The 26721-nt window shown below is 43.8% G+C and overlaps 1 protein-coding gene across 1 annotated transcript in view; it reads right to left on the reverse strand.

Annotated features, from left to right (window-relative positions):
• LOC144828174 (uncharacterized) overlaps nt 1–26721 on the reverse strand; it is a 418953-nt gene that overhangs the window by 290994 nt on the left and 101238 nt on the right. Inside the window, exons 7-8 of the mRNA XM_078686271.1 lie at nt 3905–3916; nt 3731–3814 (exon numbers count right to left, since the gene is read on the reverse strand). Of these exons, the coding sequence (XP_078542397.1) occupies nt 3731–3814; nt 3905–3916 (96 nt within the window). The remainder of the gene's footprint in view (nt 1–3730; nt 3815–3904; nt 3917–26721) is intronic.

Consider the following 26721-nt stretch of genomic DNA (forward strand, 5'->3'; position numbering starts at 1 on the left):
AAACTAACCTGCTGTCATCACAGTTTTTTTTATAACAAATTTTATTGTTTTTTAAAGCATACAGATACAAGAAACCCATGGCATAGACAAGTCTTACATTTAGTGCAGCGAATGTTATCATAGGTCTTATTGGTATATTATTCTCCGTGTGAAATGTTATTAGACATGACCATCTTCCACTTCATTCGTCATCACAGTTTTTTAAGACTCACATTCAAGCGGATTGCCACTAGAGGCTCTAGCAAGTTATCGTGACAAAGATAATGTGCAGAAAGTTTCGGACTTTATGTGATGATATTTCAAACTGATTTATTTAGAAGCCACGTTTTTCCAAATTAAGAGGCAAGAGCCACCAATGTCTTTACGCAGCAGTACTAATTCATGTCAAAGAAGCCCTGAGATATTAGACTTTTTCTGACTGATAAAGTTGAGTTTTTTCTTGATAACAACTTGCCTTTAGAGAAATATTTACACATTGTGCAGAACTTTTAATTGTACTCAGGAAGAGATGGGGTCACTTCAAACAGCACAAGAGGAGTATAGCAGGGTCAAACCATTGGGTTCTTGGGGACCTACACCCAAGTGTTTGGATAATTATCCGAACTTGCATGACTGCAATAGTCAACATGTTTCGACCATCTTATAGTGCCCCCACTGAACATGTCACATCGGTCTTCTTCAGGACATCTACGAGTCCCAGTCTTATCTCCTCCCTTACCTCAGTCAGGCAATAGAGTTGGGAAAAAGGATCAATAGATCAGAACCATGTAGAGGTAAATTCCGCCATCATGGAGTACAAATACTGTGGAGAGACATAGACCAAATATATCAATACATTTTCACTCATTTTAATATCATTAATATATAGGTATTCTTATATTCATAAATCTCCCCATGGGGACATTTACCTCCACATAGTTCTGATCTATTAATGCTTTTTCCCTACTATATTGCCTGACTGAGGTCAGGGGGGAGATAAGACTGGGACCCGTAGGTGTCCTGAAGAAGACCGATGTGACGGTCGAAACATGTTTACTATTGCAGTTTAAGTAGGGGTGTTTTGGGACCTTGATTTCCTCTATAGACACTTCCCATCCTTTATTTCCTTTTAATCCTGACCTTGGAACCTACGAATAAAGGTCTGACAGGTATCCATGAGCCAGTTTTAATAGCACAATCTATTCACTGCACCTTTATCTATCACTATAGCCAGTCTCGGGGTAACACTTAGCTGGTTATCACTGTTTTGTCACATTTTTGTGTTGTCTTGTATATTGTATTTTGTGTGTGTCCCCCCCCCATGCTCTGCCCTGTGCATGGCTACGCCAGGGCATTTTGTAAGCAGACCCGATGATGAAGCATGTCACACACATTTGTGTGTGAGTGAGGGCAGTTTTTCAAAACACACAATTGTGTCACTGCTTGTTTATTTATTCACTTTGGGTTTTGTCCTCTCTACCCCTTCATGTGTATATCTATTAATTTAACCCACATTTTTTTTAATTGTTCTGTAAAGGTGTTTGAGGAAAATTCAGTGCTCTTTATCTAATCGATTTTGGTTTATCCGTTCACTTTGGTGTTCTGTGTAATTGAAGTGAAATGTTGTTTTCCCACTTAATAATGGTTGCAAGGTGGGTCGTATAAGTGTGACAAACATCTTTCCAGTATAGGTGGCTGTCCTTATTGTAAATCGTTAACAGTTCACTTGTCACAATACATATAGAAAACAGTGATGGGTGGAATGCTTGAATTAATCTCAGCAACTGGTAATCACTTGGGGTCGCCTCCCAATCCATCGTTATTATATTTAAAACAAAAACACACAATTCACGAGCAATCAGCAAACTGCTGTCTACCTATGTGTATTTGTGTCAAGGTTTGTTTTGCTACTACTCCCTTTAATTAAATGCAGTGGTTAATTTATAAGAAAATAAGTGCCTGGGCTCTCCTCAGGAGGCAGCTTGCACCAACCCATTTCTGCTGTTAGTTCCGCCTAAAACAGAACCAACTAATAACCATGAAAGTGGGGAGAGGATGTGGAGTAATGACCAGAGCTGCCGACTTCGGCGCAGGGGGACAGGTACAAGTCTCGATGTCAGCTCAACATCCTGTGATTCTAGGAAAATCACTTAATGTCTGTGTGCCTACCATAAATGAATGTGTTGTTAACTAGTGCTCATGAAAAGTGCCGGTGTTGATGATTAAGTGCCAATGCCGAGCATCAGAAACCACTAGCTCAAATTAAGCACTGACTAAATGGAAAAAATAACACTGGGTTTTCAAACCAAAGACTAAATGGAAGCCCTCTTTTCCTAGCTTACTCCCCACATTTTATGGCCTTTTTTAGCTCTATGGGGCGCTAAAACAAGCATTCGCAGAGCCAACAGGACTTTGTTTAATTTGCTAACACAAAGGCGCAATTGAGCATGCATTATCAATGAGTAGCCGAAAGAGGGTGTTATTGGGAGATGTAAAATAGTCTCTCATGCATTACTGTGCAAGCACTCTCTTGGAGGTGGTAGGGTTTACCCAAACACTTACAAACATGGTGAACATATTGTAGGCAGTAATATTCTAATGCACTTTGCAGAAGCCTTCTTCAGCCATAAGTGGCTTTGGCTCAGAAAGCTGCAGCCATTGCTTCAGACATTGTCATACACATCTTAGTTCTTCCCACAAGAGCACTTTAGTCTCATCTTCTTCTTGAGTATATCCATCCGCCACCACTGGAGAAATGAGGGCCAGTTTAAGATCTGAAAAGAATGCTCGGTCGTCATATGTTTCATTCTTTATACCATCCATACACTGCATATGATAGGTAATCTTCTTTAAAATAGTTTTATGCTGCAACAGACATTATTATTACGTTATCAGCACTCGAGTGCAAACGTCAAGCCTATTGGCTTTGCCAGTGCTCGATTTTATTGCAGATACTTTTCCTTATCCGTATTTTTTTCTTTAGTCATTCTTCTGAGAATGAAGTTGGACAGCATAGTTACTATTAGCAGTTGGACACTGTTGTGAAGCGCATGCGGCCACTGTTGCCTATTTGTGTAAAATACAAAACCCCCCAATTGTATTCTCGGGAGTTGCAGGTTTCCACCTAAACATTGCACATGAAATGAAAAACGTTACCTTTACTTAGAATGTAAACAGGTTTGTACGATGTTGCCCACACTTGCTTCCCAAATGAAATTCACGTCTCTAACAAAACTATGTTAGACCTGGCGTAATTTTAATTAAGCCAGGATAATTCACATACTTTTAGGAATTTTAAATTACGCTTTTAACAAAAAATTCCTGAAATCACGCCATTATTCCACGTTGCACAATTATGCAATGTTTGCTACAAAAGTATAGCGCAGGAGCATGGTAACAACAAAAATTACCAGAATGCGAGCAGCAGCTGTTTTTCGCACACATTTTGCTTTTGTTACTATTTTTTTAAAAGCATTGTCACATCCAAAATGGACGCAAGAGCATATTTACCACCTAAATATAGCACTAAATGCCAAATTTCATTTGTCAAAATTATGTGTCATTTAGCCGAAATTTGGAATAAATACGAAAAATCAGAGTACGCAAATTGCACGCATCTCTACTATAAATTCAACTGTTTGCTCAGGCGCATGCACACTTATTCCAAGCTGGGCGCCATTACAAACAAGACCTTTGCAATCTGAAATGCCTTGTTATAGGTCAAAGAACGGTGCTTTGTAGACTAACTTACACTGGGTCCAGCAACACCGGGCATTCCTGGCTGACCTTCAGGGCACTGGCAGTTGGAAGCAGGTAAGACTCGCTCCAGCGGGCACTGCCATAGGAAAACATTTGAAAAAATCAGGCAAATAAATGTCTCTCAAGTTATACTGTAAATAAGACTCATAATTCGATTTGTACTTACCCTTTTATCATCCTGTCAGACATAGGAGGTAAAGAAAAGTTCATTAATATCACTACCAAGTCTGGCCTCACATGAGAGAATGCAGACAGCTCATAGTTTTATTCCCAAAACATGCAGAACATTACTTCTCCTGGAGGAGTGTTTTCTCAGCTTTCATTCTAGCCACATGCCTCTAAAATCTTTACAATCGTGTCTCTATTTTTGGGGGTGGGTCTACCCTTTATATAAAGACTTTTTGCAGCCTGGTGTCGCTGCTTAAAATCACAGGGACAAAATTATGGAACATGACCAATAGAAACATTGACAGTTCATTTACCAAAGGGATGCAGACGAAGAGTTCTGCTGAATATTTGTATAACTTGCTGAAATAAAGTTATAGTAGCTTCGAAATTCACAGACTATTAGCAGTTCATTTGGGCAGCCTATCCTTTTAATGTTTCAATGTGATTTTAGAGTTCCTTTGATACATATGCATACACAGCAGAGAGAAAAGTTGAGGGTCACCAAGGAGTGACAGAGAGATGCGGAAGGCTTCATGATGGAGGCGAGAATCATGCATGTGTCTGCTGTGGAAGAGGGTACCGAGGCTTGAAGGAGGAGGATGGGGTGCATCACCTCTGTTACTATGTGCTCTTGAAGGAGTAGAGTTGAGCACGTAGATCCTCATACATCTAGGGCTAAAGAGGCTGAATTCTAACTTTACGACCTTCCGACTTTCCGTATTGACAAAGGGCATTTACGAGTAGTAAAGTTAGACTTTTTTCTCAGTTATACTTAAGTTTTGGTCTTAAGTTTAACTGAGACCAAAACTGAGACCAAAGTCAAACTTTACTACTCGTAAATGCTCTTTGTGAATACCGAAAGCCGTAAAGTTAGACTTTCGTCTCAGTTTACCTGTGTGAATTGGGCCTCTAGTCTCTACTTTGCTATCAGCACACATTCAGACTGGGGTCATTCCAACAGCTTCACTGGGCAGTGTCAATGGATCAACCCAGGATCTTTACCCCCATCGATGGCATGAGAGAGAGCCACTCAAGGCAGCAGTCATAGGCAGGAGGTCTGTAGTTATTGATGGAGTACACACATGGACAAGGAGATTTCAGAACATTCTAGAATGTTAAATAGGACTATGAGGTGATATGGGTACTGGAGCAGGTTGTTCTAACTGTGAGCCAAGGTAAGCCACTCTTGTGCACCTGGAAAGTTTCTTTTGGCACAAGATACAACTAATGCATGTCAGCACTCTAAATAAATATCTTAAATTCATTAGTCAATTGCTTTCAATTTCTATCGCCCCAATTTCAGTACTTCCAAGCTCTGAGCACCAAACATGAAATTACATATAAAAAGTAGGTGGACCATCTTTGTCACCAAGGCCGTTCCATGTCAACATCAAAACTACCATCTCACATGCATTCTCACTAGAAGAGAACACGTTAACTTGGACCCCTCCATTCATCTTCTGCACCACCCACTTCATTCCCAGGAGGAGGTGTCTGGGTAACACAATTGTTTTTAGGCTTAACCTTATGGGTTCCTGTCAGACCCAGTTTAGAAGGGAAGTACAGGGCAGACGTGGAATATTGGGTCCCAACTGTGGTGGATGTAGTTGTTTCCTACTGGTGTCCTGGATCCGTGCTACTATGGCTCTGCAAACTGGGCCAAGTACAATCTTTCCCACCCTTGACTCTCAGAGTAAATAGGGTGTGCAGTTAATGGAAGGAACAAGAGCTCAGAACTCAATAGTCAAACAACATTGTCCAGCCCAGCGCTTAGCTTAATAAAAATAAAGTACTTTAATAATACATCAAAACTTAATGCCACACAGTTCAATGGCTCTCTGTTATAGGGTTGTAATTCAAATTTGACGATGATAAGCATTTACATCTTCTATGGCTCCCTCTCCCTATTCTAGAAACTTGCTTAGTGTGTATGGGACCTCTACACATGCGTTGGCATAGACATAGGTGCAGTTCACCTGGTCTCTACTCATGGAGAGTATTTTGTAGTTCGGTTTGGCAGTTCCTACCTAAAATGGGGTTGCAGAGGTAACAGTCAATGTTCCAGCTGCAGAACAGCATTTGCCCTACTTGCTCAGTCTTTCCATTTGTGGCCCTGTTATCTTCTCACAAACATGCAATGCTGGTAGGCATTCTCCTGGTTTGAGCTTTTGGAAGCAACTATGCTAACAGAGGACCATGGCAACGCTTTCCCCTGGACTCTGGTCATAGTAGGTGTGCAGCATGGCAGACCTGCTTGGTGGGTGCCTGTCCAGGGAGGTGCAGCCTCCAGGCCAGGAACCGATAAGTTCTCATTGAGGTCAGTTGCAGACTCTGGGCAAGGATTACACAGGTAGCTCATCTGGCAGGTGTGTCTTCTGGGCTGAGATCAGGCTGTCACTTTGATGGTGATGGCAGCTCCATTACTAGATACGATTAGAGTTGAACAGTAGCAGCACCAGGCAATTGATCATAGAGTCACTATGGTGGCCTCAATGAGGGACTGGACGGCCCATTACAACATGGGTCAGCTCCAGCTTCACGCTAAAGGGTAGTCAGCAACCTCTGGGTGTTCCACACATGGGAAATCAACTGGCTTCTACTCCTGGATAATCTCTCCTCTTGCTGTACCAGTTACCCAGCTTTTCTCTTTCAACAAGCAAGCAGGCTTCGAGGTGCCAGGCAGGTCTTCAGATTCTTCAGCCGTTTGTGTAGATTTTAACTGATGTCCCCTCACTTCCAGCGTACTGACTGTCCCGCATCAAGTAGCTGGGTTAAAGAGGAATCCCTTCCTTGTTGATGAAGAACTTTAAACTGTAACATATTGGGGTGGTTTGACCCCACCTTTACACATTTCCAAACAAGGGATGTGGATCCAATATCTAAAGTTTCAGAAGCAGTTTGGGGTGGTTATCTTTCATATGCCATTTTCTAGCTGTTCCTCATCCTAGCCTTTGTGGATGGTGATGGCTGTCACATTAGGTAGCTGGGGTATCTAAAATGAGGGCACTGTGTTGTGTGAGATCTCTGTGATATCTTTGTGCATGGCTGTTATCAGCATTCTTGAAGCATTAACCAATTACAGATGAAAAGGGGCTCGCAGCAGGACTTTGCTTCGCGCCGTGAGGGGAACGGCTGCCTTACTTGTATTCCTCTTCCTGCCGTGAGGGCAACGGCGTATCCTCCTTCTCCTTCTCCTCGCACTGTGCCGTGAGGGAAACGGTCTCGAGGCAAGCACGCCGGACCCACTGACGGGCTGAACTACAACTCCCAGCAGCCCCGGGTCTGGCGCAGCGGGAGCAACGTCACCAACGCGCCCGGCGGCGCATTAAGAGAAGGGCGCGCCGTGCGCTCAGGGGGCTCGCAGCAGGACTTTGCTTCGCGCCATGAGGGGAACGGCTGCCTTACTTGTATTCCTCTTCCTGCCGTGAGGGCAACGGCGTATCCTCCTTCTCCTTCTCCTCGCACTGTGCCGTGAGGGAAACGGTCTCGAGGCAAGCACGCCGGACCCACTGACGGGCTGAACTACAACTCCTAGCAGCCCCGGGTCTGGCGCAGCGGGAGCAACGTCACCAATGCGCCCGGCGGCGCATTAAGAGAAGGGCACGCCTCCCGTCCCGCGGGACACGCACTGGCCGCGCCGGGCTAAGCCCGGGCAAAGGGCAGGCCCTCTTAGGCCCTCAGAGGCCAGAAGAGACTGGGCTGGGCCATAGATCTTGACTCTATGTAAGATTCTCCTCTTTTTAAGATTGGTAAATTTCATGTGTGACTTCGGTGTTTAGTTTAGTGTTTAGTTATTTTTACATTGACTTGTGTAAGGTGCGCAAGACATTTCTCGATTGTGTTTTGTTTTTATTCCATATATCTTCTACTGTGTAGGGGCAGGACTGTGCAATGTCCAAATCTAAACCAGATAAGTCTGTCTTCGGCTTGGGCACTATGGATAATTACCTTGTTAAAAAGGTGAATAAGATCAACAATGAGAGAAGGGCCTCTTTGGGATTAGTCGAACTCCCCTTGCTACTTGATGAGGCTTTACCTCTATCGGGGGATACCTCATCAGCAAACAGCGATGCTATTAGTGATCAGGCCACTATAACCACAGTAGTACAGGTACACAGGGGGTCACTTGAAGACCCGCCTGATACCTCTATAGAGGAATCAGAGGAGGTGCCTACAGTGACTAGACCTGTAAGAACCAGTAGGAAATTGCAGTCTAAACGTGGGGGGACGCATAGCAAAAAAAGACCTGACCCTCCACGAGCGGACTGCAATGGCCCTATTTTGGGGCCTTGCCCTGTGGATGGTAATAAAGAGAAGGGTATGCTCATACATTCTGAGCAGTTTGAGCAACTCATTAATGCTATAGTAGCCAAAATTTAGGCCAAAATGGAAGATTTGTTGAGACCCCTGACCACTAAGCTGGATACTGTCACGCTAGAAGTGGACAGACTCGGTGGAATTCTGTCAGCATATTTGGCAACAGCTTCAGCTGCCCCTCCCAAGGTAGCAGATAAGGATCAGAGTGTTAGGAAAGAGAACGTGCAGCAGAACTGTCGGCAAGTACCTGCCACGGAATCTGCTCCCCGGTCCCAACAAACACCAATTGTACAGAATAGACAACTCACAGTAGAGTCTGATGGCAGGCTTGATTCCAAACATATAAGGAAAAGCCGTTATATTAACTTGCCCACGGATTGTGCTCCTTATGTGGTGGTATTAACAAACGTTCCGCCCATTGATGATCTCTCTGCCCAGGCTCATGGGGAATCTCATGATTCCCTAAAAAATAAAACAGTTGCATGGTTGAATAAAAATTGTGGATTCCCTACTAAATACTCTGACCAAATATTATCAACACACAGGGTAAACTGGATAGGACCAGCAGTAAAGAGTACTAGTGGGGATTGCATTGTTGTAAATTTTAAGCACCCGCAACATGTGGCAACAGTACTATTAAGGGCGGCCTCTCTAGTTTATAACACGAACAGTGTATGTGTACGCCCACTTGGCTATTTTTATGCCCACCTGATTGCTGCACCCCCTGACCCTAGGAGACTCAGTCCATTGTCTCAGTCTTTGACACCGGTTCTGAAGACCCCATATACGTATAATGTTAAAACGCACTGTTGGAATGACCCCATTGTGGAAATACCTAATAGTCATAATGTTGCGAACCAAGGAGGGAATGGTTTTAATGTAAATATTCAGAACAGATATGAACTGCTCTCTGGTCTGGAGGCGTGTGATTGACGCAAGGAGTGCGTGGAGCAAGGAAAGGAATATGCGGTAGAAGAAGGTCTGGAACCTATACCTAAAGTGTTAGTAAATTGTAGTAATGTCATTTGTTGGAACATTGCGGGATTGGGTTCAAAGATGGGAGACTGTAATTGGATTAGGTTTATCAAGCAATATCAGATTATTTGTCAATACAATGTGACTTTTTCCTTGAAGGTTACAAATCATATTATGTTCCCGCATCTGCATTTAGCAGGGGTAGGCCAAAAGGGGGTTTAGTCATATTCATTTCTGTTGCTTTACCATGTAATATACACAGAGTTTTAACTAATAACCCAGGTATTATTGGCCTGATATTATCTGGAGATAACTGTTTGGCTGGCCTGGTTAATTTTTATAATGGTGTAAATCCATGCTCAGCTCTAAGTCAAGTTTTGGCACTTAACAATTTTATTCGTCTTTACATGAAACATTGTCTCCATAACCTCTTGATTGTGGGCGATTTTAATGTCCATCCATGTGGTGATCTCTTGTTGAAAAGTATTTCGGATGTGCACTGTGTACGCTCTTATGGCTTACACATGGAACACACACTGGAAGGGGAATTACTCAATGATCTACTGAACGACCTAGACTTGATAATAGCTATGGAACTGAGGGACCCTACTAAGTGTTTTCTTACCCCAACCTTTAAAGGGCATGGAAGGGGAACCTTCATTGACTTTGTGTTACTCACATTACCAATGCAGTCGTTTGTGGATTGCTTCTCAATCGAAAATAGTGAATTTAGTGATCATAACCCGCTCACTTTTCAGTTGAAGGGGCCGTGGGTGGTTAAGGAAACTCGGAATCGTGCCTTAGGAAGGCTTAGCACAACTGATGAAAGACATCGCCTCAGATGGTCTATAATCGCTGAGGATGTGCTGTACAGGAAAATAAGGGACACTTGTACAGATGAAATCTTGAGCTGTACTTTAGCTGGGACCAAACCAAATAGGGTCCTGGATGCTTTTTAAAATTTGTCGGACAAAGTTTCTCAGCTGATGCTGGCCCCTGCAAAAAAAAGGGAAGTCAGGGGACCTAGATGGTTTAATCAGGATTGTTCGAGAGCCGCACGCAATTTAAGGCTGGCTCTGGCAACTAAACCCAGAGTGAAACTGTCTGTTCAAGCGTGTAGGAAAGAATACAAATCAGTTAATGCCACACGCAAGGACTTTCTAAGAAAGGAGACATGGGATGAGATCCTTGACCCTGATATCTTGCAGTGTAGCTCCAGATTCTGGGCAACGATAAAGAAACCCTCTTGGTGCAGGATTCGGGAGATGGCTTGGAATCTTGCATAACTAAGGATGAGTGGGTAAATCATTAAAAAAAATTATACTGTTGCACGTCAACGGAAACTCCTAACTCTCCACCTGGCGAAAGTGATAGTGTTACTAGGTTTGAAAGAGCAGAGATTATGGAGGGCATCACCGGATTGACAGCGGGGAAAGCTCCGGGCCCTGATGGGATCCCCCCTGACCTGTATAGATCTGACCCTAGCTTTTGGGCACCCATACTGGAGGCGGGCTTCAATGCAGCAGCAACAGCTGGTTGTCCACAATCATGGGGGGTCTCTACAATTGTTCCAGTCTTTAAGAAGGGGGACAGAGGCAGTCCACTCTGTTATAGGCCAATCTCATTGATTGACTCTATGGTTAAAATAGTTGGCAGAATGCTACTGCAGAGATTGTCGGACTGGGAAAGAACATCATGTCCATCGCGCAGTATGGCTTCTGCAGTGGACGTTCGACTATAACACAGTGCCTTAGTCTCTTCTTCATTTTAAGCAAGTACACTATAGCGCAGAAGGGTACAATCCACCTTGCCTTCATGGATTTGTCATCTGCCTTCGACTGTGTCGACAGGGGAAGGCTGTGGCAATCCATGCGGGCAAAGGGTGTTGACATTGGGATTGTCAATTTCCTTGTTGATCTACACAGCAACACTAGTGCCAATGTAAGGTATTCTAAGGATTTGGGCGTAACCAGTAATTTTAATATCAGAAAGGGTGTGCGCCAAGGTTGCATTTTAGCCCCCTTTCTTTTTAATTTTTATATTAACGGTCTTGATAGCGACCTGCAGAATATCCATGCCGACTGTCCTAGAGTCGGAAGGCGGGGTATTCCCGTTCTTTTATATGCAGACGATGCGGTTTTAATTTCCAGAACTGAGAGGGGACTACAGGCCCTGCTTAATGCTTTTAAACAGTTTATGTCAGATAGAAACTTATTGGTCAATAATTCTAAATCTTATATAATGCAAGTCGGCCAATAGCCAAGTAGAAATGTTCTGTTTAAGCTAGACGATGTAGTGATCCCTGTATCGAAATCATTCTCGTACCTTGGGGTCACTTTCGATAAGAATCTTAGTTGGGGTCCACATCTTGTCAAGAAGAAAGGCGAATGGGCCAGGGTGAACGCTTCTATTTTTAACTTTGCAGCAAAGCTTGGGAAAAAACCTACCAGTGCCATGATGAAACTTTATAATGCAAAATCAGTGGCAACTGCCGTTTATGGAAGTGAACTGTGGGGCTATGTTGCTGGGGAGCAGTTACAGACTGCCGAGAACTCTTTCATGAAGCGTCTCTTATATGTACCAGCCGGAGCTTCTAATTTTGCAGTACATGAAGAGCTGGGGACACTCTATTTAAGTGACAATTTCTCTAAGTGCCCATTGATATGCTGGCTTAATCTGTGGTTAAACAAGAATATTCCACTGACTCACCTGATCATGAAAGACTTTTTGTCCCTGGACAATGCAATGGGTACCCCATGGTTAAAATAGTTGAAAATTAGCTTCTCCAGGCTTGGTCGTCTGGACCTGTTTGAACATCCGAGCAGGATTGTAAAAAGAGATGTGGAGGTAATCAAACGGACCTTCCTTATGGATAGAAATATGCAAAGGGAAGGTGTGGAGCTTCTCAAACCAACTACAAGAAAATCTGTTATGCTTAAATCATGTGAATCAATGGAGCCATGCTTGACTGGCTCATTGTCCTCACATGAGAAGTTTCTGCTAACAAGGTTTAGGTTGAACCTCTTTCACCATTTGCTGATTAGAGCAAAGAGTGACATTTTTAATAAATTTGCTGCACCCTGTGGCTGCGACGGAAAGTCTCCACAGGACATGCTGCATTTTATTTTTTTATGTAGATTTTATGATTATCCCCGTAAACGCTACCTGGTTGTTCTCTTAAAAAAACTTAATTTTATTCAAATCAGACCAGCACTTATGTATTTACAACTTTTGCATAAGGACAGTATTCTTCAAGTAATTGAATTTTTAAAACTTTGTATAAGATTGAGAAATTGCATGGATCGGTGAAGGTCTTTTGTGTTGATCTATTCCTCTTCTGAATTCATATTTTGTATGTAAACCATTGATCCTTGTACTTTTGCACTTTATCTTGCACTTTACTGTATATTCATATTTTTATTGTATTTTTAAACTGTATTGTTGCAAATGTGCTTTTATGGTTTGAATCAAAACCAAAATAAAGTCTCTATTGAATTGAAAAGGCCATACCTAAAAGCATCCTCAACTTGAGCAACAGAAACTACAGTCTCACCACTCACCCCTATTATCTACCAAATAGCAATGCTCTGGAAGAACTAATCAACAACCCTTTGCTAGCAACAAAATGACCACCACAGCGGACCAAGCAGTGAGCACCTCAAACTTCAGTAGTCCCACACAGTGTTTAAAGTTCTGTGCTGTTTGACCTCCAGGACCTGCTGTGTTTCAGTCCCACTGGATTTCCAGATAACAACTTGAAGAAACGTGGAGGCAGCACCAGTTAGGAAGTGAATTGCAGAAGCATCTAATTGTATAAAAATTTCTTTTATTGTTCTTTTTTCAGAAGTGCACAAAACAGCCAACGCATTTCGCTCCCAACCCGGGAGCTTCGTCATGGCAGAGTACAATGAAGATTTGGATGGAGTATTCCAGAGACTACAAACAGTGCGGTGTCGGGTTCAACTTCAGATATCAGAATATCAACAGAGGAAATCGAATAGTAGTCGATGTGGTATGTAACCAGATGTTCAATACTGATATGTAAACTTATATAATCAGGGTCAAAGCACCAACCAGAAGGATATGTAAATAGTGGCAAGAAGTGGTCAATTTACGTTTTGCCAGTAAATCATGATATTACTTTAATCACCAGGTTTCGAGATATAGGTCCACATACCATAAATAAGTAGTTTCCTGTCCGTGGTCCAATGGTGGTGCCCCAATAGTAGTAACCAGGCCTTAATAAGCTGCCAAAGTGCCTCGTTCTGCAGGCTGTGTGTAGCCGGTGTTGTCCTTCGTATCGGGACGCCTTTGCTAGCAAGGTCTTTGTTGGATTTCTAATAGCAAACCTGCCTCCATCTGCCCTTACTTCAGTGTGTGGTACTCCCCCTCCCAGCTACAGGAATGCAATCAATACACTTCCGCTGTTTTGGTAAATTGCATTACCCTACATCGTTTGCCATGCTACACCAGATGCCATCCACAATTAAGCTCACTGGCCCTAGTACTCAAATTATTACCACACACAGAGTCCTACTACTATACATGTACTACACTCTGACTACACATACAAACAAAACATGCATACAGAATGATGTGGGGTTCACAAGACAGCAAAACTTTACACGAGAGAGGTCTGTAGAGTCTCCTCTCCCTGACATACAGAAAAAGTTATAATCACATGTGGTACACTAACACTACCACAATATGTGTTCCATAGAGGTCATGGAGATTATACTATACCTATTATGAGGGTATACTTTATACCCCAGGATGTTATATGCCCGGCCTGTAAGGGAAGCCCAGAATCTTTAGTCCACCTGTTATTCTTCTGTCCGCATTATAAGAACCTAAAGGCCAAGTGGATTATCCCATTGTGTAGGCTCAATGGATGTGGTCATTACATGGAAGTGATAAAAATCCTGAGTACTGATATTAGGAGAGTTGCCATTCTTGGCCTAGCAAAATATTTATTGGCATTATGGATTAGACGTGCAAAGTGCATTAATGGAATAGATGCTCAAAGTGCCCTGTGTAATATTTTTAGCACGTTATATTTAATAATTTATATCTCTTGACAAGGTCATATATTTTTATATAGTTTTATCTTTGAAATGCAATTTTAATGCTTTTTCAGTTAACTCAAATTTTCATATTTTTAGTATTTATTCATCTGTCAATGGCAAAGGTATGTGTTCCTGTATTAGGTTTCGGCACACTTTTCAAGATCCTTGTGATCGAAAATAAAGTTATGATGATGAGGGGTACACTTTGTGCAACAGCCAGGTGGTGGAACAAGTTCTGGACCTCACATTAAAGGGAATAGACATACGCCTCCACAAACACACTGCATTAATGTGATGCCAGGGCCATATTGAAAGGCGGAATACCTATTTCACATATGGTTGGCCACTCAGGACAGAGATTTTCAACTCTCAAGCCACTGCCCCATATGACTCACACTAGCAAAAAGCTGTAACAGTCCAGTGTATTTAATTTGAACATATTCTAGTAATTTCTCATATTTCCTTCATTTTCTAACCCCCACCTCTAACTGAGCCCCTTAATAAATAGTCAGTACACTCAAAGGGCCTCCCCTCCAGGACCAAAAACATATCATAACATAACTCATGGGTGTTCCCTACAATGGCGGAAGCTCTACTCCTGAAAAGGAAGAAAACAACCTACCTCCAGTGCAATCTCTAAATGAAGAGTCAAATATGCAGGATAATGACACAAAATATTTTTTCTTTAGAATGAATCAAACTTTATCTTTATTTTCACATACTTGTTCACAGTCTAGGTTTGTGTCTTTTTAGTGTGTGAGGGTGAGACGGCATTTGGATAAGTTATTATGTCTTACAAGATGGACTGTGAACATGAATATGAAAATAAAGATAAAAGTTTGATTCATTCTAAAGAAAAAATATTTTGTGTCAATATCCTAAATGTTTGACTCTTTATTTAGAGCATCGGTACTCACAAACATCCCCTAAGGGGCTGCAAAGTACTGTTTGCAGCAAGCCCGATGGCCACCCGATGTCAGCAATGCAACAGTCGGGGTGATGAAAGGTGGTTGTAAGGGATGCAAAGTGAATGCATGGTATGGACAACAAACAGAACCTTCACGTGACTTCTGTCTGCCAACAGCACTCCAGTTTCATGCACCAAGAATTAAAGTCAAAACATTAACTTCTAATGTAAAATGTGAGAGGGAAATAGATGGTGGCTGAATTGCAAAATGTGATACCAGAAGAACTGGTATCAGTCCTGGCTTCCCCCCTTCCTAGGCAATTTACTAATTTCACTTTGCCTCCTATTTCTTCATTACCACATGTGAGAACCCTTTTAAAATATACGAGTTCAAGATGTGTGCTGTACAAAATCTTCTCTCGTGTTTTATTTAATAAACTATAATGTTGTTTTAATTATATAGCAGCTAAGGCTACACACAAGGTGCTCCTGACAAATTACTTCCCTCCTGGTACACTAATATCATTATTTTCAGAATGAGGGCGGTATGAATGTTTCCAAGATCATGCTTGAAAATGATCACTGCTAATAAATGACTCTAAATGCAGTGATATAATCTGATCTACTAAGGTAAAACGCTCATGCATGATAATAAAATAACAAATGTTGAAGTTTGCACAGAATTTATCATGTTTTTACATGTTTCTTGCAAGAGATCTTTAAAACTTAAGATGCTCCTACAGATAAGTTGTCTAGGACACCTTTTCTACTTTATGGTGACTTTAGTTAATGTGTAAATAAAGCATGGCTGCTTGTTTCACAGCTTTCTGAATGTTCCTGCTCTGTCAAGTGAACAGCAACCAAGTGCAGTTGTTCACCAGTGGGCCGAAATTAAAGGTCAGGAGGGCTGCATGTGGCCTGGGCAGTACTTTGAGTATCCCTGATTTAGAGCATTGCATTAGAGGTCGGTTGTTTTCTTCCTTTTTGTAGTATTTTCCTTGTTTTGCTCCAATATCTGTTTTTTCTTTGGGGAACCCTTTGCTTCATTTATTGGAAGCTCTACTCCCACCTTCCATTTTAATCTTACCATCTTCCTGGGCAGCCTGGACACGTTTTTCAAAAGTACTTGGTGCTGTCTTTAAATATTCTGCATACTGTTTGTAGTGCTGTTTTTAAGGTACATGTTTCAAATTTTATTTCACACTTCATCAGAAGCTAATGGCGAAAGTGTGCTTAATAAAAAAGATTTGTTCTATTCTTGCTACACGAATTTACATTGTAGATACGCGTGTCTGTTGTCAATGTGATTTGCTGTTGCAGATTGGTATGTGTGTATTTTTTTTGCTTCATTAATACCTCGCAGAATCTTTTTTCACACTCAATTACACCTGTATAAACTGATATAGTACCAGTGTTTTTTAATACATTCTCTAATTTGCGTAAAAATGTGGTTTTAAGATAGGTATTAAGCATCTTTTACAGTATGGAAGTCACTCATGTCTTCGCCCCTACCCACTATCGCTTGTCAGTTTCGGCAGCTTTGTTGATTTCCACTGTCATTAGTTATGATGCTCTCCATGAACTTCCTCGTCTCATCTCAGTTATGAAACTGCAGTTGTTTTCTTCTAGGTCCTTTCGCTGGTTTGTGGGCCCTGTTCTTTCATATAACATTCTGTTGTTCATGTATCTTGTTTGATCCAGCGTCTCCAGAGGACATTGCCATAGGAAGGGCTTAACCCCTTCGACGCTCATGACGAGCCCAGCTCGTCATGAAACATGCGTTTTTAAAAATCTCAGCACTCGAGCAGAATTCCGCTAGCGCGCATGCGGTTAATAATTATTCATGTAGTGGGATGGTGCTTAGATGTTAAGGAAATATGACATTTATTTTTTATGTGCTCAGATTTGGTGATGTAATTATACATGTATTCACACCACAGTGATTCTTTAAATTCAGCAATTTCATATGAATAAAATAAAATAATGTATAAAAGCCCTTGGATTTTGATGGTGAGCAGGAAGAATTCCTGCTCTACGAAGGATTCTGTCCGTTAAGCTTCTGATTTTGCTGACAACTTTGGACTTAGAATAGTTTCTGATTTTGCATTTCTCAGTATTTCCTTATCCATTGAGAACCTTCATGTCACTGATTCGGTACACTTTACATTGTAATAAAACCATTTAATGTTTTATTGATATAGAACTCAGTTGTTGAGTGGACTCATTAACTAAATTGTTTCCTGACATTTTGATGCATTAGGACATGCCTTAGTATGGGGACTCATAACCTCATGGATCCAGTAAATGTGGGCATTCGGATTGAGATAAGATTTTGGGGTGTCTAAAATTTCAGGGCATCCCTTGGCCCCAGTGCCATAGCACACATATGAGACGAGTGGCCCGTATAAGCTGTAACCACTTTATGGGTGGACTTTGTTGCCAGCTACAACAGTTTTGTGACATGTAGTTGTGGTTTGTATGTACAAAATGGTTTCAGAACACATCGTGATTGTTATTGTTGCACATGTTTCTCAGATACCTTCAACGTGTTTTCCCTTCAGGAAACAAGTCCTACTGGAGGCAGTGTTCTCGTCAACCCCAGGCACTTGCCTTCTTGTGAGTCAGCATAAGGCCACCTTTCCTGGCCCTCAAAGAAGCCTTTCAGGTCCGAAGATTCAGGATGAAACTGGAGTAAACAAGCCTTACTTCTTCACCATGCAGAAAGAAATTATTCCAGGCAGATTGTCTGCTTCTACATTAGCCCCAAAGATCTCTCAGACAGAAAATGGATTAAAGGTGTCCCTCTTCTAGTATTGGCGAGACCCTCTGTTGTTGCGATGGAAAAGTCCCTCACATGGTGAGGGACATGCACCCCTGTCCAGAGTGCCCCATCTGCACCCCAATTAAGGCTGGATCCCTGGTATTCATTTTGTTGTCATGGGTGACACGGATCATGCATGTGTACCATGACATAAACCTGTCTCATGGATTGTGGTCTTGGTAAACCAGAACAGGTGCCAAAAGCTCTGCCCTCACAGTGGTAAAAGGCTACTGCTTTTGCCAGGAGTGCCGTGATGGCAGCATACCATGTATAGAAAGGAACAGGCCTTTTTTACCTGTGTCACAGGAGTGATGCTTACTCATGTAACATTCTGCCGCTGTGGGCTTAACTCAACCTTAGGCTACATCAAAGTGCAGTGCATGTGTGTATGCATGTGCTGGGTATATTTGTGCCTGTGAATGGTAAGATACATAGAAGACTCTGGGTTCTATTTTGGAAGACCCAGGGTTGACTGGAGGAGCATGGAGAAGTATAGGACTCTCCCTGACTAACTTGTGGGTTCCTGCATCATGTGAGCTGGGTGGGACACACACTGCAGGCACACATCAAAGGATGCTCTTTGATTCAGAGACAGGACACCAGTAAACGGCCTGAGCGAATCTCAGGAAGAAAATTAGAGAATCATGAAAAGTAGGGCTGTGGCCCCAAGGTAACCTTTCGATACTCATAGCACTGTGACTGACATCCAGGTGTGAACTTCTGGTCACTCTGTGGTCTGTGTTGTGGGGCTATAAGATTTGGAGTCCCTCCTTCTATGACAGACGGCTTTCCGGAGAAAGGGTAGGGCAGGGCAGAGGCTAGTTGGGTGGTGTGTTGCTGGTCCTGAGGCGGAAGCCGGGACCTTGTTAGTAACTTAGCGAGTGCTGCTGAAGCTGCTGCTAAATTCTTTTTAAAACGTTGTTGCTAAATTCTTTTTTAAAACATTGTTGCTGCTATTGTTTAATAACGTGTATTGCGCTTTTGCACAAGAAGTCTTACCCCAGCTATTGAAGACCTCTCCCCCCGTGGGTCCCGCCATCTTGGGTGAGGAGACAGCCGGCCGAGCAGACTAGTGCTCCGCTACTCCCGCCCCTTCCCACATAAAAGATTAGACCCAGGCGCACCCTCGCTGATTGCTAGTTGGGTGGTGTGTTGCTGGTCCTGAGGCGGAAGCCGGGACCTTGTTAGTAACTTAACGAGTGCTGCTTGAAGTTGCTGCTAAATTCTTTTTAAAACGTTGTTGCTAAATTCTTTTTAAAACGTTGTTGCTGCTATTGTTTAAAAATGTGTATTGCGCTTTTGCACAAGAAGTCTTACCCCAGCTATTGAAGACCTCTCCCCCCGTGGGTCCCGCCATCTTGGGTGAGGAGACAGCCGGCCGAGCAGACTAGTGCTCCGCTACTCCCGCCCCTTCCCACATAAAAGATTAGACCCAGGCGCACCCTCGCTGATTGCTAGTTGGGTGGTGTGTTGCTGGTCCTGAGGCGGAAGCCGGGACCTTGTTAGTAACTTAGCGAGTGCTGCTTGAAGTTGCTGCTAAATTCTTTTTAAAACGTTGTTGCTAAATTCTTTTTAAAAGGTTGTTGCTGCTATTGTTTAATAACGTGTATTGCGCTTTTGCACAAGAAGTCTTACTCCAGCTATTGAAGACCTCTCCCCCCGTGGGTCCCGCCATCTTGGGTGAGGAGACAGCCGGCCGAGCAGACTAGTGCTCCGCTACTCCCGCCCCTTCCCACATAAAATGGCACTGCCTCCTAGAAAGCGCAGCGGACGAGCGCAGCGGGCGCGCCGAAGGCGAGCCTGTCTGCGCCCGTCTGTGTCCGGACGGGTCTAGGGGCCACTACCCCTACCTCCTCTATTAAAACTATTAGGAGATACACATCCACTGAATTACGAGATATTAATTCACAGGCAAATTTGTCCTGCGCACACAGGTATTTCCCCCTGGACATACCTACCCAGTGCAGGCAGTGTAATATACATCTCATTCCAAAGCTCAACATACATAAACAACAACTATTTAGAATGTATCTCTTAAATTGTAGGTCACTGCCAAGACACTGCACAGAACTATCACTGCTACTTGATGAGAGAAAACCTGATGTACTCTTTCTCACCGAGACATGGCTGACTCCGCACTCTGACCCCGAGTTGGTACAAACTCTGGGGCAGGGTTACCAAATCGTGAGACAGGACCGCGTAAACGAAAGGGGGGGCGGCTTAGCAATCATTTTCAGAGATTGCTTCACTTGTCGCTGTACCCCCAACCCCTTCACGGACTGCGAAAGCCTGTCTTTCTTCCTGGAATTCTCCCCCAATACAAGTTTCTAAGGAGCACTTGTATATCGCCCTCCGGGCCCAGCCAAACAATTTCACGAGTCTCAGCCCTCGTTGGTCGCTGACCTTGCCTTTTCGCCCTCCAATTATACGTTATTAGGCGATTTTAACATCCATTTCGATTAATCTAAGGATTCTATCGCCAATAAATTAATTGGAGATTTTTCTGCTTTACAGCTGCCTCAGCTGGTTCTATCCCCCACGCACACTAAAGGTCACTTGTTGGATCCAGTGTTCAGCAACTGTCCTAATCTGAAGGCATGCCCCCCATAGCACTTCCCTGGACAGATCATGCACTAATTCCGTTAGTATGGAAAATTGATAAGCTCTCTGTTCCCACACCGACAGTGCGAGAAACATGCAATTGGTCTAAAATCCCGTTGGATCAGTGGACTCATGAGCTAAAAACTCAACTCCTTCAGTTGGTCAGTCTCCATCACTGGCCAATGAAATGTTCAATGAATGGATAAAAAACGCTCTAAATACCACACTCCCCATTAAGAAAACTGTCTTAAAAAGATCTAGGATCTCTGCTCCCTGGTACTCGGACGAGCTCCGGGAAAAAAAGTGTTACTGCAAGAGACTAGAACGTAAATGGCGGCTGGGATATGCCGAATCAGATAAAATTATCTATAGAGAGGCCATTAGAACCTATAAGAAAGACATAAAGAGCGCTCAATCCCTGTATTATTCACATAAAATTGCAGAGGCCAGCTCCAGCTCTAAGGAGATTTACAAAATTGTAAAAAGTCTCATGAATCTCCCAACGCCTCCACTTATGGATGAAAATCTTCTGCTCCGCTGTGAAGATCTGGCTGATTTCTTCTTCCAAAAAATCGATCTTATCTACTCCTCCTTTCCATCCTCAGAGCAAACTAGATCGAAGGAGATACCTCCATGTCCCTTTCTAGAAAACAAATCCAACAGCCCCCCTATGCTGGCGGAATTTCCCCTGATGGATGCGGACCAACTCACCTCCCTCATGCGTCAGGTGAAATCGGGCTCCCCTAGTGACCCAGCTCCTCCTCATATTCTAGTCTCTGCTATACAGACCATCCTCCCTACGTTGCTAGTAGTACTTAACACCTCAATCTCCACCAGCACAGTCCCAGTGGCTTGGAAACAGGCCATTGTGAGGGCTCTTGTCAAAAAACCCAACTTGGACACTAAGAATCCTAACAACTTTCGCCCGATCTCCCTGCTACCCTGGGCAGCCAAAATCTTGGAGAAATACATAAATGGTTTATTAACAACCTTTCTTGAACAAAATCAGCTGCTCGATCCCTCCCAGACAGGTTTCCGGCCCAAGCATGGGACTGAGACTGCACTACTGGCTGTCACAGAGGAGTCCAGGAAGATCTTAGATCGGGGAGGATCGGTGGCAGTCATCCTCCTCGATCTGAGCGCTGCATTTGATAACGTTAATCACGGCATCCTTTTGCAGCGTCTCCTGGATACTGGAATATCTGACAAAGCCCTGGAGTGGTTCAGGTCTTACCTGAACGACAGATCCTTCCAGGTATATGAGGGCAATGCCACCTCCACCAGTAAACCTCTGGGCTGTGGAGTCCCGCAGGGATCATCGTTGAGCCCGACGTTATTCAACGTCTATATGAGGCCGCTGGCTGAGATTGTCCGTCCGTATGGTATCAAGATCATTACCTACGTGGTCGATACTCAGCTGGTGGTCTCTCTGGCGCAGGAAGGGGGCTCCTTAGTGAGCGTGGATCTCGCAGGCTGTCTGGAGACAGTCAAGAGCTGGATGACTAAGTCTTGTCTCAAACTCAACGGAGACAAGACTGAGCTTATGCTCCTGGGTCGGCCTGCACCATCTTCCATCGATGCTCTTTGGCCACCCTGCTTAGGACCTGTCCCGGCACCCAAAGATACCATTAAGAGCCTTGGTATCTGGCTGGATAGGTCCCTATCATTTGACCAGCAGGCAACAAGACTATCTGCCATCTGTTTCGGCATCCTCAGAGTCATCAGAAAGATCCTCCCTCTACTCCCCTTCGAAGCAAGAAAGAACATGGTTCTGGGCCTGATCCAATCCCGGCTGGATTTCAGTAACGCCCTATACCTGGGGGCCCCTGACTTCACTCTGCGCAAACTGCAATTGATACAAAACTGCACTGCCCGGACTCTCTTACAAATCCCCCACAGATCATCAGTAAAGTCTGGCCTAAGGCGACTACACTGGCTCCCCGTTAGGGAAAGAGTCAGCTTTAAATCCCTTTGTATTGCACATCAGGCCTTTTGGTCGTTAGGCCCAGTAATCAATCAACCCTCATCATGCCCTATCATCCTGCCAGACAGCTGCACTCAACACATGCCAATCTGGCTACTGTTCCTAAAATAAAGAGGACAAGATCAGGAGGCTGCTCTTTTTCCTATAATGTGGCCAAGATGTGGAATGCTCTTCCCCATCATCTAAGGGCCAACCCCGATCTTATCTCATTTCGCAAACAGCTGAAAACGCTCCTGTTTAACAATCAGTAGTCGGGTAGATATCCGTCCTTTAAGCAACCTAAGTCTCAGCGGTAATCTCAGCGCTTGGACGCCTCAGGGCAGCTATGTGCACTTTATAAAAATCAAGAAAAAGAAAAAAAAGAGGAGTGGGATTTTCAAAAGGTAGCAGTTCCCCAACAGAAACTTCAAAAACTCAGATAAATCATATTTGGTGTCTGGAAATTGATTATAAGAATGGGAGCTCGAGGTTCCCAAAATTGTCAGCTATCTGGGAGCCAGCTGCGCTGTGCATGGAGGGGTAGCTCTGCAATGATTCTGCCTATGATCAGCGCTAGCAACCAAGGCCTGCTAGTCTCCAAGCTGGGTGAGGGGACATCACCCAGGGGCATCCAAGACCACCTGCACATGGAACTGGGGCACCTTTGGTTTCATGCTTGCCAATATCAGTGAAGCCTGTGAGGAAGAGGAATGTGCTAGCTGGAGCATTGTTCATTTGGGATCCTTGTCAGTAGATCCCTGTAGAGAGGTGTTAGGAGACAGCTTCTGCAGGACGAGGTCATCGATCATGTGCAGTTTCAAGTCTGCGATCCTGAATCTCTACCATTCCGATTGGGTCATTGCCAGTGTTTGGTGCATATGTCAGCAATGCCATATGCCAGGGGGGGGCGGGGGAGGGGGGAGTGGGCCTCTGCGTAGTTAACCATTTCAGTTGGGTCATCGCCCATATGCTTCTACACCCCCACCCGGCAGCTCCGCTCCGCCAACATCGCCCTCTCCACTGTCCCCCACTTCCAAAGTGCGACCTCCGGTGGCAGATGGTTCTCCCACCTTCCCGCCAAGACCTGGAACACCCTCCCCATCCACCTACGGCAGACCCAAGACCTGCTGACCTTCAGAAAACACCTCAAGACCTGGCTTTTCGAGCAGTAGCAGCATTCTCCAGCCCAGCGCCTTGAGACCATCACGGGTGAGTAGTGTGCTTTACAAATGATATGATTGATTGATTAATATGCTAAATATAAGCTGCCAACATTGCATGCCAGAGGGGCCCCTGCAAAGTTAACTGTGTCGATTGGGCCATCAGCTGTGTGTGGTGTGTAAGTCGGCATTCCCGCATTTCAGAGGGGGCCGCCGTGAAGGTAACCGTGCTGATCAGGCAATCGCCCATGTGTGGTGTGTGAGTATGTGACCCCCACATTCCAGAGAGGGCCACTATTAAGTTACCATGCCAAGCAGGCCATCACCAGTGTGCGTTGTGCAAGCCGGTAACCCCATATACCAGAGGGGGGCACCGTGAAGGGAAACCAGTTGCTATGCCACTCGGCCAGTTGCAGAGTGCGGAGACCCTGTAAGCCAGAGGGGACCACCAGAAGAGAGAAGAATTGTAACCTGGTTCATACCATCATCACAAGGAGAGGCTACCATAGTGACCAGTGCGGGTCAGTGTCCGGACTGAAGATTAGGACAGGAAGCCTTCAAATTCTGCCCCCCACCTGTGAGAAAAACAAAGGAAACTCACTGTCACATCTTAGCCATGGCCCTTGAAGAGCTGCGTGTGTGATACTCACTGAAGATATTTGGTGCCGCTGGCAGACCCAGGAGGGAAAAACACTCTTGGGGACTCCGTTCAGACAATCCTTGCTGGTGTAAGAAAGACTGATCGAAGTACAAGAAGGCTCCAGTGGAAGTTATCTACCAAATAGCACTTCAGGGCTGGAACACTTTTGACTTTTTTAACAGAGCCTGGGTGGGACTCATGAGACTCAGCTGCTAGTAGCACTTAACCTGAATGCCATCTTAAGTGAATGGGGAATAACAACTACTGCCAATAAGAGGGGAATGGGACTGGGACTGTCTATTAAATACTAGAGCCCTGACCTCAGTGGGCTGTGTGTATTGTTTGTGCAAGCTGTTTTTCACTTTTTCCTTCGTACATAAATACCACTTTTCTCAAAAAAGCCAGTATTAGGCTGGAAAATTATTTATTGCTGATATTGAGTGTTCACCGCCCCTGTTTTTACCTCCCCCTGAGAAGTCTTGGACTGCTTGACCTGACTACCGCTGACAGTCAAGTGCTAAAGGCAGCCGCGGCCGGTAGTGGGAGTACTGGCTGGGCGGTGACGTGGGGAGGGGGAGGGGCAGGGTGGGGGGTAGTAATGTATGGATTACGGACTTTAACAGGTAAGTAAACATAAATACATAAAACGAATTTTGTTGCGCGCACTGCATCGCATTTGGTGATGCAGTGCATGCAACGAAATTCGTTTTATTTATATGTTGCAAAGGCAGCACTTGCTATTTGTTCGTAGAGGTTTGTTTATATTAACCATCTAACTAGTAGAAAGGAAAATAAAAAAGACGGCGTAAAAAAGATGATACAGCCTTGCTGTTTAAGTTAAAATCTATATATTACTGCCTTTGAATTGAGTAAGACTCCATGGTATACATGGTGCTTTTGTACAGTGATGCTCCCTCGATGTCTAGGAGGCAACTGGCCATTTGAATGTCATGCTTTAACAAAAGCTTCCGAGAAGTTTTGGACATTTTCTATAATTTGTTTAAGGATGACAAGTTGGGCTCAATCAGGAGGTCCTTCACGCGAGATTCTGCCCCTTGAGCGTCGCTCTGTGATTTGGCCAGTTCTTTGTCAATAAAAATCTTTTTGTGTTGTTCGACGCCCACCTGCTGTCTATACAATAATTGATCCAATTGATAGTTGTCTGGGCCGTAGTTGACATTAGGCACAGTTCCAGCCTGATTAAGCATTGCGGTGTAGTTTTCCATAGGCTGAATATCTATCTTCCTTATCCCGCCCATAAATGCCCTTTCGGCTCTCCTGATAATTTCCAGCGGCCCGCAAGCAGCTCCATAATTGCTGGCTAGAACTAGCTTAGTGTTAGCTACTGTCACCGTATTGCAGATTGCGTTCCCTCTGTATTTTGCTGCCAAGCTTTTTATAGCTCCAGAGGCAACTGCCAGTCTTTTTGATCAATTATTGTAAGTGGGCTTTCCAGTTTAGTTTGTTATGGAATCTCATCCCAAGGTATGAGTAATGAGACATCTGCTCAATTTCATCTGGACAGATGAACCAAGTATAACTAGGGTTTTTGCAACCAAATGGCATAAGTTTTGTTTAGCTGATGTTAATCTGTAAGTCGCTGCCCAAGTTCTATGCGTGTAGACTCGACAGCTGTTTTTGAAGACCCATCTGCGTAGTTGATAGCATGACAATATCATTGAATTAGATCAGATATTACCTTTGGTGCTTGCTAGGCTAGTTTGAGGAAATCTCTCCAAACTTCCTGTAAAACCTCTGTGAGGTCAGAAATATATAAATTAAGCAGCAGCAGGGCTAGGATACAGACTTGTTTCACCCCATTGTAAGTGTGGGTTTTTGGAGTGATTCCTCTACCATGGGAGATTTTCGCTCTCATCCATGTGTCCTTGTACAGATCTATTATATATTTAAGCAGACCTTTCTCAATTCCCCACGCATCCCGTTTTGCCCATAATTCAGCTCTAGTTACTCTATCGAAAGCATTTGAGAAGTCGAGGAAGCATACAAATAGGTTTTTGCCTTGTACTCTTACTGTTCTCTGTGAAAGAATGGCGAGAGCCATGATGTTGTCGTTGCTAGTGCAATTTCTTCAGAAGCCGTTGTGATGGAATGTTAATCTCCTTGCTGCGGCAGCCCATTTTGAAGAAAAGATAATAAATGCTTAGCAAAAATCTTCCCGTCTGTATCAAGCATGAGGATCAGCCTGTAACTCTTTGGGGACTATCTGGGGCCTTGCTTGCATATTGGTTGAAAAATGGAGACCTTTCAGGATGGAAGAACTTGCACTGTGTATAACACTGAGTTAATTATGGAAGCCACCAGCATGCTCGAAGGTGCATAGTCTCTCTTTGTCATTTCCATGGAA

The sequence above is a fragment of the Lissotriton helveticus genome, chromosome 4_1 (assembly GCF_964261635.1).
Source record: "Lissotriton helveticus chromosome 4_1, aLisHel1.1, whole genome shotgun sequence".
Classification (NCBI taxonomy): Eukaryota; Metazoa; Chordata; class Amphibia; order Caudata; family Salamandridae; genus Lissotriton; species Lissotriton helveticus.